This window comes from Rattus norvegicus, chromosome 4 (genome assembly GCF_021556685.1).
Source record: "Rattus norvegicus strain SHRSP/BbbUtx chromosome 4, alternate assembly SHRSP_T2T, whole genome shotgun sequence".
NCBI classification, from domain to species: domain Eukaryota; kingdom Metazoa; phylum Chordata; class Mammalia; order Rodentia; family Muridae; genus Rattus; species Rattus norvegicus.
In genome coordinates this window covers 165,111,409-165,124,727 of record NC_141537.1, presented here as the reverse complement: position 1 = coordinate 165,124,727, position 13,319 = coordinate 165,111,409, and the positions used below count along the sequence as shown (strand labels likewise).

The 13,319-nt window shown below is 36.5% G+C and overlaps 1 protein-coding gene across 26 annotated transcripts; it reads left to right on the top strand.

The window, feature by feature from the left end:
• The first annotated feature begins 449 nt into the window (after nt 1–449).
• On the top strand, nt 450–12,855 carry Klrk1 (killer cell lectin like receptor K1). 26 transcript variants are annotated; one of them, XR_015685304.1, is made up of 9 exons: nt 450–503; nt 3,062–3,169; nt 5,733–5,771; nt 6,584–6,676; nt 7,122–7,157; nt 7,776–7,927; nt 8,546–8,649; nt 10,360–11,363; nt 12,695–12,855. XR_015685304.1 is itself a non-coding variant. In XM_087656030.1 (9 exons), the coding sequence occupies exons 2-9, from the start codon at nt 1,743–1,745 to the stop codon at nt 10,475–10,477; spliced, it is 690 nt and encodes a 229-aa protein (XP_087512156.1). In that variant the 5' UTR covers nt 450–503; nt 1,575–1,742; the 3' UTR covers nt 10,478–12,855. The 26 variants fall into 26 exon arrangements, 12 of the variants coding, with proteins under 12 accessions (XP_087512156.1, XP_087512158.1, XP_087512161.1 ...); XR_015685303.1 differs by having other exon boundaries at nt 10,360–11,573; XR_015685302.1 differs by having other exon boundaries at nt 3,021–3,169.
• The last annotated feature ends 464 nt before the right edge of the window (nt 12,856–13,319 follow it).

Below are 13,319 nucleotides of genomic sequence, written 5' to 3'. Positions count from 1 at the left end.
GGAATAACACTCGAAATGTATATAAGAAATACTCAAGTTAATAAAAAAAAAATAACCATCACAGAGTAAAAAAAAAAGCATTCAAATTCTTCTATTTAATTTCAAACAGACATTGAAAACAATATTTTTTATTTTACCCTTTTGATTCCCATGTTATACAATGCCATCATTTACTTTTAAAAACTCCATGCAGTTTTTTCCCATTAAAATCATCATTGTCAGGTCCTGAAATGCTCTTAGGACTTGACACTTACTCACAAACTGTGATCAAACCTCATTCACGAAATAAGTCAAATTGTGTGTGACAGGAAATATAGCAGTTGTGGCTGTGTGGTATTTCTTTACAGGAAAATGAAACTAATCCTATCATATCCGCCTCCGAGATTAAATTACTCAAACATCTCTACTTTCAGTTCCAATTCTTTTCTGGGGACAAGTCCACATTTTCTAGTTGAGTAGAAGGCTTTGATTCACAAGAAACAGGACCTCCCTTCTCTGCTCAGGTCTGTGAGTGTATATACTTATGTATCTGTTTCTAACAACTGTTTTCCTGCAAATAGGAGTTATATATCAAGTTAGAAAAGTTCTATAACTATTTACATGTAAGATAATTCGAACTCATATATTTGAGTGGAAATACTGATGGCAAATAGTGCTTTGCTTTTCTGATGTTTTAATAGACTCTGTTTCACTGGATCCAGTGTCTATAATCAGGGCAGTCCTGCTGAAGAGTAAGAGGTTGTGTTGCTGGATAATAAGCCCTACCTCTTAAGCAAAATATATTTTTGGTATTAGAAGGCTGAAATTTGAATGAGAACACACAAATGAAAGAATCTTATGGAAGGTCGTTTTGTTTCAGAGATAACACAATTGCACATTCATGAAGACACAAGTTGTATGTATTTCATTCAATTGTCATAATCACATATGAATTGTGCCCATTTTAAAGACCTGAGTACTATATACTAAACAGCTACTCTTTGGAAATGCTGCTAGACAATGCAAATGTTACAATAAGTACATCTATAACATTATTTTAAAGTTGATGTTATATCATTCAATGTAACCATGAGACATGATGAAAATGGTAACATTTTATTGATGGTGATGGACAGAAGTTTTACTACAAGATGATGAGAAAATGTACAACAGAAACTTATGTATCTGACATGTTTTTAATCATACAAAAAACATTCATCACCCATTAAAAACTGCAAACAGAAAATTTTATGTGCTGAAATTTGATGTCAGGAGGCCAAAATTTTTATTAACTATTACAATGTAAATAAATTAAAAATCCCTAATTGTGGGGGTGTTTTTGGTATTTTGAAAGTGACTTTATTTTACCATAAAAATGTTCCCCTTGTTTTCGATAAGCTGGTATTTCCATTATTTCATGTGTAAGGAAAATTTTTCTAGATTATACTTCTCTCATGCAAATATTTCCTCTCACCACAGAGATAGCAGAAAATTTCCATTAGAATTTGACTTATCTCTTTAAGAGTCCTGTGTGCATTACAGAAATTGAGCCTGAACCAGAAGCAGTGTCACCTATCTTTAATCTCATCACTCAGGAAGCAGAGACAGGCTATCTCTGCAAATCTGAGGACAGCTTGGTCTATACAGGAAGTTCTAAGATATCCAGGGCTTCAGAGAGACAAACTGTCTTTAGAAAGGTTAATTCATAAATGATGAAAACTAGACTCTGGTGCAGTTTCTAAAGTAAATCTCATAATTATCACATGATGGCATGGGTTCGTGATCGAAAGTCTCATCACCCAGGTATGTTTTTTCCATGTGAATGTATGTCCACTTCTCTGTAATGATAACCTAACCAGCATCTATCCAAGGCAACGTAAGGCATGGAAACCCACTTACTGTTATTCTCATTATGTTCCTTTCCTGTTGTGCTTACATTGCACCTAAACTTTAGTTTTTGAGATTGTGAAAAGATTTTTTTTTCCTTTTCGATCGCCATCTACCTACTCCACTGTGAAATCATTTATAATATACGATGAACTGAAATAATGAAAGGACCTGAGGACTTGGAATCAGAAGAGTTGAGATTTAATCCAACTTTTCTAGCTCTCCTTCTTTAAATTGGGGCAGTCTGTGGTCTCTGCATTTTTATTTTTTTACCAATAGAAAAATAAATCATGCTGTGTTTACCTAAGTGGAATTCTAGACTAATGCAACTCATGGAGTAAAGAATTTAAAAGTGCTTCTTATTCTAAAAGTGTTATGAATTACTCATACATACTATGCTGAATATCTCTGGTATTTAAAATTTTCACTAAAAATAGTAACCTGTACTCTTCAGGTACTGTAATTGAATTATATGCAAACAATGTTTAAGGTTAATATTTAAGGCTAAAATAAAATGGATAGTATCTTTTCATTTACACAGTAATCAAATTAATGATGGAAATTTTAAGAAAAGAACAATGTTTTTTTTTCCAACTTGCTTTGTTCAAAGACAAGACTGCCATATTTATTCTGAGACTTGGGAATCTACTATTCAGATCTTTGTATGCCCCTGACTCTCAAGGAATTTGGCACACAAGTATATACTATTTGTAGGCAGTTGCCATTTTCATCCCAAGGTGATCACATGTCATTTCATTGTTATCATGTCCATAGACTATTTTGTTGATGTTTTTTCTCTTCTACACTGTAGAGGTCTGAATAGAGATTTTAAGTTACTTCTGCTTACCAATATTACCTCTGGATGTATAGTGTAATTACAGGTCCATCTTCCTCTACTATTTCCTTCCACTATATAAAGCTCGCTTTGATATTAGATTTCATTTTACACTATGAACTGGTTTATTCCAAAAGTCAATACTCTTTTGCTAACTCTAACCCTCCAAGGAATGAGCATGGTTATGTGTGTTAGGAGGTGTGAGCATCAGGTAACAGAAAGCAAAGGAAACGTGTGCTTCCTCTTAGAAAAATGCTCATAGGAAGTATATCCATGGAAAGACAAGGTCAAGGGCGGAAACATATTCTTCAAATGGCAGGCAGTCCATGGACTTGTGTCAACTTGAATTGCTTCCTCCAGAGATGAGCAAATGCCATAATTATGACCTCAAGCCAGCAAAGTGGGATACTTCTCAAGAGCATCAGAAACAAAGATCTGCACTCCCTACCAGCCGACCTGGAGAGAATGGTAGGTCTTGGTTTATGTTTGTCTCCTCATGATGGACTGATTTAAATGTGGAAACCTTGCTATTGTCAGTGGCAACCCTTGTTCGTTATACCTCCCCAAGGAGGTAAGCTGTATTTCCCTAAAATTACACATTAGAATGTGTAATCAAGTTACAGGTGATAAGACAATTTATCATAAGGACAACAGAACCAAGAATTTTGGGAATCTACCTTTAAGGAAGAATATATGGTAGACTATAGAAAATAAATTTTAAAAATTATCCAACTATCTTCTTAAACATGATAGAAGCAATAAATTGTGGGAATTTTTAGGAACCTTTCTAAATGTAGTGGAGATAATCTGTACTCAAACCATTTCAAACCAGAGTATTATCAATATTAAAATTTGCAACAATTTATACAAAGGAGGCAACCTGAGCCTGCTGTCTTCTCACATGTCTGCCATCACATGACTTGGTAAGTTGAAGCAGGAGAATTTAGGAGTAGAGGTTATCCTCAGCAGTAAAGGGTTTAAAGTCAACTTGGTTACATGAGACACTATCTCAAAATAAAGTAACTTTAAAAAGAAAGCCAATAAATTCATCCATAAATTTTTATTAAAACCAAAGAAATAAATTAGCAAAAGCTATGTTAAAAAGTTAATTTTAGGAATTCAGTCATGATATATGTAGTAACCAAAGGTGAATGCTTATGTAAATGTGTACATGATGTTGAAGAGGGATTGAATAAAATTCAATAAAACCTTTTATTTTGTAAAATTTAATTTTCAAATTTTTATAAACATAAATGCTGCCTTTAATATATATGAATGTATACACACATAGAATATATGCAAATTTCTAATTATATTATTAAATGCTATGAGGATTTTTCAGTGTAACAATTAAAATGCAAAAATATTATTGCCACAGTTAAGTTTTTGATATTGCTAAGTGATTACCCAAGAAAAGGTAAAAATGTGATATCTGTCAAGTCAGAGTTTAAAAACAAAATGATATAAATCAAAATATTTGAAAACATGCAAAAATACTTAATAATGTTAAAATTAGTAATATAATTTAAATGTAGACTTGATTCAAAATTAATACATAAATTAAAATATATTTATTTCAAAACTAAAACTATCAACAAACTACAATAGAAGAAAATTTTATGGCCAAATTTTTTTAAAAAGATAAAATAAACATTTATATTAAAAGTAAGCTAGAAATTACTTTATTACTTACTTTGAACTGCTAATGAATAAAGAATAAAACACACATTATAAAAATAGAAACTATTGAATTATAAATACAGTACTTTGCTGATAAAATATTTGTGTGTGCACGTAATGTTATTTTTTTCAGGATGCCAATACACCATAGTTTAGAATGTTCTATTCTTGAAGAGCTCGTTTTAAAGTTTTTGTTAAAAATAATTATTTTTACTTCATCTCTCTGTCTCTCTCTCTGTCTCTCTCTGTCTCCCTCTCTGTCTCTCTCTCTCTCTCTTTCTCCGTGTGTGTGTGTGTGTGTGTGTGTGAGATTGAGTGTGTGTGTGTATGTGTGTGTGTGTGTGTGTGTGTGTGTGTGTGTGTGTGTGTGTACAGGTGCTCATGGGAACCAGAAGAGGGAGCCAAATCCCAAGTAGCTGGAAGCTCAGGTTATTGTGAGCTGGAAATAGAACTCAGGGCCTCTGAAAGAGTCCTACTCATTCCTAACTGATGAGGAAACTATCATGAGCCTTATTTTAAAGTCTTGAGGAAGAAATAAAGTGCTGTAATACCCATTCTAGTTTAAAAATGAAATATGTGGCAATATTGCAGGCACCATTGAATATTCAAGCATTTTATGAAGGTAGGAAAAGTTATACTGGTAGGAAATGGGCAAGCTAATTAGCATAGGTATGAAAAGTGCTAATGCATATGGAGTGGAGCCATTATATGCAAATGACAGGACAGTGGTAGGATGCAGGTTTATTCTGTAAGTTGTGAGATAAGAATTCAGTGTACATTCAACAAAGTATATCTTCTGTAAATTTTGTTTCTTCCAAATATCACACACACACAATTAAATGGATCAATAAAAATAAATATGTGAGATTATTGTAAATTCATTTTATTTTATCCTTAACTAAAATATGAGCCATGAAGGGAAGCTTGATAAAATCAATATGGGAAAAATAAGTCATTTCATCTGAGGGTATCATGAAAAAAACAGAAAGAATATCTCCTAGAACATATGCACGCAAAATATATGCATGTCCTAGTCACCAACTGAGAAGTACATAACAACTTTCTGACAAAAACAAGAAAAGTCTCATAAAAAATATATATTATTTAAATGTAAATGAAAATTTCTAACCTTATCATGAAAGGAAATAAAATCATTAAAACAGAAAAATATTTCATACTAATAGATAAAAACATGTAGATAATATTAATTGTTGAGGAAGATGCAGTGAGCCAGGAGATTTTATTTACTTGTGCTTCTATTAAATTAGTGTAACCATATGCACTGAAAGTTTCTATGCACTGAAAGTTTCTGTCACTAGAGAACATGACACCTGTGCTCTTTACACACTAGGTATCATAAGACGAAGGTCTTCTATAGAAGAACTCAAAAGTGAGTATGAAAACTACTACTATTTCTAATGCCAAAGCTTAGTATGCAATTGAAATGTCTACTGGAAAAATTAAAAATCTGTTAATATGTGATTGTTGGGGGGAGGGCGGTAATGGGGGGAGGAAGGGGAGGGGAACACCCATATAGAAGGGGAAGGGGAGGGGTTGGGGGGTGTTGGCCCGGAAACCTGGAAAGGGAATAACATTTGAAATGTAAATAAGAAATACTCAAGTTAATAAAAAAATCTGTTAATAGAGTTTGTAAAGCTATCGATGAAAGTAAATACAAGAATTTATGCAATTTGACTTCATTATATGTCAAAATGAGGCATAATAATAGGATGTTGTCCTAACAAAAAGATACAGAATGTTTTACTAATATCGGAAATGAGTGTTCTTAAAACATTGATCATAAAAGCCTTCATACATAATAGCTCTTGAATCTACGTAGAAAATAAAATTGAGAAGTGTGATTTATTCAGGGAGCAGAAAGTAGAGGCATAACCTGTAATCCCGGAAGTCAAGATCTGAGGCTCAAGGACTGAAAATTTGTGTACAGACTGAGGCTGCATAGTGAAATTTTGTGTAACCAGGGGGAAAAGTTTAGAAAACTTGCAAAGGCTCATGGGTGGGAATGGATAGCACATTTTGTACTCTTATGTTTGAGTCACTTGTAGACTGTTTATGCTGCTCAGTCTAAGGATATGCATTTTCTCTACCTTCTCATAAAGATGCACATTTATACTAAATAGAAAGCTGCCGTGGTTCATTAGCTTTCCTTTCGCTCTGACCTCTCCTGTCTTTCTTTGACAGTATCTCCACTGTTCGTTGTTCGAGTCCTTGTTGCAGCCATGACCATTCGCTTCACCGTTATCACATTGACATGGCTTGCTGTTTTCATAACTTGTAAGTGATGAGGCAGATAGTTAATCAATTGGGTGTAATGTGTTACCTTAATTAGCCTTCAGAAGCATGTGGGCAATCAGAGCAATGGTTCAGCCAGGTTCAGATACTTACTACATAAAGCCCACAACCTGAATTCCATCCCCCAAAACCACAGGAAAGTGGAAGGAAGAACTGACTCCACAAAATTGTTCTCTGACCTCCATATTCATTCACTGGCACATGGGTATCCTCACCCTCATGCCTGCATACACATGCATGTGGGCACACACACACTCATGCACTCATACACACATGCACTCATGCACTCATGCACGCATGCACGCATGCACAGAGTAGTAAGAGTGAAAGTATTTTAAACCGTAGCTTTGCTGTTTGACAAACATGCAAGTCACATTTGTTTATAGTAGAAGTTACTAACTCTTACCAATTATAATTATTTTGATAGTGTTATGCAACAAGGAAGTTTCAGTTTCCTCAAGAGGTAAGTGAATCTTTTTAATATTAAACACAAATTGCAAATAGCTATGTATATCAGGATTTAATATATACTCAAAGGCATTCAAAAGAGAGGCATGGCATAGTTGGATTTTGTGCATAGTTTTCTGTAAATTTTATTGTTTTTAACTGTGAAGGCTGCGAAAGTGTAAATAAATAAAGGATAGTTTTTGTTTCATCTTACATTTTATTTTGTCATATTTGGTTGTTCTCTCTTAGAAGCTTGTTATTTTGTAGTGAAAAACAGAGGAAGCAAATCTGGAGGGAAGGGAAGGTGGGGAGAAACTAGGAGGAGTAAGACGAAGGGAAACTATGATCAGGCTATATTGCATAAGGAAAAAGCTATTTTCAATAAAAAATAGAAAGAGAGAGAGAAAGAAGGGAGATGAGGGAAGGAGGGAGGGAGGAAGGAAAGAAGGAAGGAAGGAAGGAAGGAAGGAAGGAAGGAAGGAAGTCTTTAGTTTGGGGACCTTTCTTCCTTTATATGTAATTAATCTATTATTTATAATTTTAGAGTTGGAACAGGAAAGGTATTTTTTAATTGCCTAGATGAAATCTGCTTCAATAGTCAAGTGTGCACAGGATTTATCTAATCTCTTTCTAGAGGGCTACTGTGGCCCATGCCCTAACGACTGGATATGTCACAGAAACAACTGTTACCAATTTTTTAATGAGAACAAAGCCTGGAACCAGAGCCAAGCTTCCTGTTTGTCTCAAAATTCCAGCCTGCTGAAGATATACAGTAAAGAAGAACAGGTTCAGTATTTAATTCCATTTCATTCTAATACTTGAGGAAGGTCACTGTGGCATAAACCTGGAACATACAGCAGGCACCAAGGTTTCCTAACACCCATTCCAGACAATAGTGATAAAAATTAAGAAAGTAGAAGTTGGGGAGATGGCTCAGTGAGCTAAAGCATTTTTCTTAAAAGTTGAGGACCTGAACATGCACTCCACAGCTCCCATTAGGCACTGCTGCACATGTTTGTATCCCCAGCTCTAGGGTCAGAGATGGGTAGAACCCAAAAGCTCCTGACCAGACAGGAAGCATAGCTGAAAAGGTGAATTTTTGCTTCAGTGAGGGACCATGTTTCAAGACAATGAGACAGGGAACAACAGAGGGAGATACATTATGTTTTGTCCTAGTTTCTGTATGCAGGGTGAGCAACTGCATACTCATATGCAAATATACACACAACTGAACACCTCCAAAGGTAGAAAACTTAAGAGTGCAAAGATATTCGAGTGCCTACAGTTAAATGAGATTTACAGAGGCCATGGAACAATGCCTCCTTGCTCGAGTGGGAAGTTGGCGATACATTTCTAATGTTCTAGGCCTGAGTTTCATCTGTCTTTCTCTGTGGTTTCTCACAGGATTTCTTAAAGCTGGTTAAGTCCTATCACTGGATGGGACTAGTCCAGAGCCCAGCAAATGGCTCCTGGCAGTGGGAAGATGGCTCCTCTCTATCACCCAACGAGTAAGTCTCCGCCCACCAGGTCTCAAGTGGATTGTTCAGCTGTCCCTATGAGCACTCTCTTATCAGTTTCTTTTTCACAATCTGACACATGATCATATTCTAATAGAGTTAGAAAAATTCCTAGATTCTAAATCTAAAGAACACAGACAGTGGTAGAGTAGCCAATATGAACATTAACAAATGACATAAATTAGTTGCCACCTCTTAAGAACTAAGATCTATCAAATCTTATATCAATTTTATAGATAGGGGGCTGAAGCACCACATTTTTTTGTATATTTGTGACTCAAACGATGGAGATAACACTGACACGAAATCATCTGTAGCCTTCATCCCTAGTAGCTTCTTGTCTGTTTTTATGTTCCAGGTACTTTCAAATATGAAGTAACATATGGCAGGCTATGGTCATTCTATTTTACAGTGGCACAATAGAAATAACAAATTCATGAGGCCACAGAAAGGCTAAATGTCTCTACTTCACCAATATACAGCATTCACATGTAACACATTATGAGGTCGTACCACCCAAAATAATATACAATCATAGTTTCAACTTAAAAATTAAAAAGGATGCTTCAGTGTATTTACATTGAAACCTTTCCCTGTAAGTACCAGATGTTTGTTTCTGTACGAATGGTATTCTGTACCTTGCCCTTTTAAACAAGGTTAACGTAAAACCCTTCTCTTTTTAGGTTTTAAATTTTACACTATAGTGGCATGATCACTTCCTTGTGTCTTCTATTTCTGACTTTTTCCTTAGAAGGAGGAATTTTATTCATTAAATTAATCATGGAATTCCAAACATTAAGACAAAAGTAAAACACATTCACATGCATACACACACGTGCACACACATGCACACACATATACCACGCCATACCAGTGTGTGCACACACATCATATAAAATACACCACACGTGCATGCACAACACATATATACCACACACATGCATGCATGTACATTCACAGTTATTCATGCATATGCATGAACCTTACAATTACTTTGGTTTCTTTGCCATGTAAAATTGTGTATGAAGTCATCGATGGGAGACTAGCTCCAAAACTTATTCTCTCAACAGATACTGAATTCCATAAATGATTATCATCTTTATACAGAATGGTGTAGAACCTGCATGCATATGAACAATTCTATATAATTTAAGTCATTTTTATGTTGAGCATAATGCCAAGTGGAAGGTAAATATTGTATAAACAATTCTCACACTGCGTTATTTAGAAATCAGGACAAGATAAAATGTACATGTCCATTATGGATGTGGGCTTTGTTTGGTTATTTGTTATCTATAGTCAGTAGTATCTGACAATGATAATCTATTTACCTATGGAAGGTCACTAAGTTTTGCACAAAACACTCCAGCAATTGAACCTGAAGTTTAATTATCCATCCATTTTAAATGTAAATACTTAATGTTAAGTAAACACTTTGAAGCTTTTTTACTCGGGTACATATGTAGAGGTTTTAGAATTCCGAGGTGATTAATTTTTGATAGGCGCACATTAAGAACAATATTTTTACTTTTATCATCTGGGTTGGCTCTGTTTTGCATATGTGTTAGGAGGAATAAAAATGGTGCTAAAATGACTTGAAATACATTTGAAATTCTCACATTCAAATCCTCTAAATAAGATTCCATGTTTATATCCTTGGTTAACCAAGTCTGACATCGCATGCCTCTCTCTCTACTCCAGGTTAACACTGGTGAAAACACCAAGCGGAACCTGTGCTGTCTATGGCTCAAGCTTTAAGGCCTACACAGAAGACTGTTCAAATCCAAACACATACATCTGTATGAAAAGGGCAGTGTAAAGATTTCATTAACCGTCTCACAGAAACAGCCAGGACAAGAGAATTGTCCCAGGAGAAACTGGAACTAATGAGACTCAACATAAGACAAACATAAAAGAACAGTACTGCGCCCTCCACAGAACTAATAGTTGGACATATCGTGTCCGGTAAAACAAGGGGAGCCTGTGGGGCCAAGGAACTATGAGGCAGGGGATGGAGGGAGCAAGAGGACTAAGAGTTTGGTTGAGGCCTATCCAAACCCGGGAAATCTGGCCCTGCCCTACTGGAGGAGGCCTTGTTGCCCAGTAGACTCTCCCTTATAAGATCAAGTCTATCAACACCTGGAATTCTTCCAAGATATCCCCTACACACTCCCTAAAAGTTTAAATAGCCCCTTTCCCCCCAATTAAATGACCTATCTTATTCAAGATGCCTCAAGAGCGTCTAGAATCTATTCTAGAACTCACTGTCCTCTGAGTTCTTTTCACTCCTGGCAGTTCTTGCCTCACTTCTCTCAGATTCTGCTGTTGTGGTGGCTGGCTGACTGATTGTGCTGCTTCTAGGATATGAGGAAAAAGAAAAGGAGGAGCCTCGATTTCAAGATGGAACCAACACATAAAGGAACTGTGAGAACAGGAGAAGACAGCCCTATAGCACTGGGTGTTTAAACTCCAGCACTATGGAAACTGTTGGCTGGGTAGGACCACAGTAGGAACCACAGATTGTCAGCTGTGGCCAGCAGGGTTGTCATCTTAGTGATCCAAGAAAGCAGCCTTCTGTCTGGGAGGGACAACAGGGACTGTCTGAGTAAGGTCAAGCAGGACTGCTTTCAGAACTTGAAGATCTCATGGAACTCACTTTGTGGAGGGGAGGACTCCCCCCCCCTTTCATATGTTTTCCACTTGAGGTAACAGTGTCTCTTGAACGCAAATCACCCTCTTTTGAAAGTATATAGCTTGTTTCACTTTACAAATCAGAAAAAAAACTTTTTTTGACTTTCTCACCTACATCTGACTTCAATCATGTTTTAATCAGACCTCGGACTTAAAGTTTGAAAGATGGTTCTGGAAGGAGTTTCCAGCTCTGTGGTTGTTAGGGCAGGTTCCTGGAGTCACAGGTACATATTATACAGAGTGTTTTTGTACCTCCAAATTTTATATTTAAAATCCTAAATCCCAGTATTAACATTAGGAGACAGGCATTGAAACATAATGTTTTAAGTTATAAGAGTAAAGCTGTTAAGTGGAATTGTCTCTTAAGAAAGCAATCATAGAGGCATCTTTCTCTTCTCTTTGCTATGAGAGAATACAGGATAATTCTGATATGCAACCTGCACTCATCAAAACCCAGCAGATGTAGTTACCATGCTCATCAATTCCCAGGCTTCATAACTGTGAGAAATAGATTCCTGTTGTTTACAGCTTGGTCTGTGGTATTTTATAATAGAACCCCAAATAACGTGAGACCAAAGGGAAGAAAGCTAGATATTAGGTCTTACTGGAAAATTTTAAAGGGAGGACTGGAAAGGTGGCTCAGAGGTTAGGAACACTGGTTAAGGGGATAAGACCTGGGTTCACGTCACAGCACCTATATGACAACTCACAACCACCTGCAACCCCAGTTCCAGAGGATCTGAAACCCCTCTTCTGGCTTCTGCAGTCACCTGCGTGCACGTCATGTGATACAAGAAAAGACGCACTTACACACAAACTAAGCATAAATTTTAAAAGGAAAGTTTTATAATGTTGTTGTATACTAGTTCACGACATAGAAGATATTATAAACCAATAGGCAGGCTAAATAGCCTGTAGAATATCACACATAAATAAAACAGGGAATCACAACAGAAAAGCGACCGTAGAAACTGGCTTTCATCTGAGGGGTTATAGCAAAACTGGGGAGCTTTAGATTTTTGTTTTGAGATTTTTTTGTGAAGCAGTAGAAACATGAGACTTAGCTTTGAGATTATCTGAATGAGGAATTTCCCCAAAAGCTATAAACTAATACAAGGAATAACAAATAAGACCCACACTTTAGTAAGTAGCAACAAGAATCCTTGCTATCTTTATCTTTAATGAGATGGGAGGGGTGGGGTGAAATCTCCACGATGCCTCTTCAGCTATGTAAGGGCTTCCCTTAAACTTACAACCCAATGTCCAGCTAGCACTATTTGCAGGAAACCAAATCTTAAGAAGTCCATGGTAAATAACACTCTACCTGCAACACTTTATTTTATAGGTCTAGAGTACATCCATTTGGGCAAGAGGAACACCCAACAATGCTTTGGATTTTTTGTTTTGTTTGTTTTGTTTTAAAAGAACTTCAACTCAGTCCTTAAAGAGTTCTCACTCGCCGGATGTAGATCTCTCCCGAGAGACACAGCCAGAATACAGCAAACACAGAGGCGTATGCCAGCAGCAAACCACTGAATTGAGAATAGGACCCCCGCTGAAGGAATCAGAGAAAGAACTGGAAGAGCTTGAAGGGGCTCGAGACCCCATATGTACAACAATGCCAAGCAACCAGAGCTTCCAGGGACTAAGCCACTACCTACAGACTGTACATGGACTGACCCTGGACTCTGACCTTATAGGTAGCAATGAATATCCTAGTAAGAGCACCAGTGGAAGGGGAAGCCCTGGGTCCTGCTAAGACTGAACCCCCAGTGAACTAGATTGTTGGGGGGAGGGCGGCAAGGGGGGAGGATGGGGAGGGGAACACCCATAAAGAAGGGGAGGGGGGAGGGGGATGTTTGCCCGGAAACCGGGAAAGGGAATAACACTCGAAATGTATATAAGAAATACTCGAGTTAATAAAAATAAAAAAAAGAGTTCCCACTCTTTATTTCTAAAACAGAAATTGC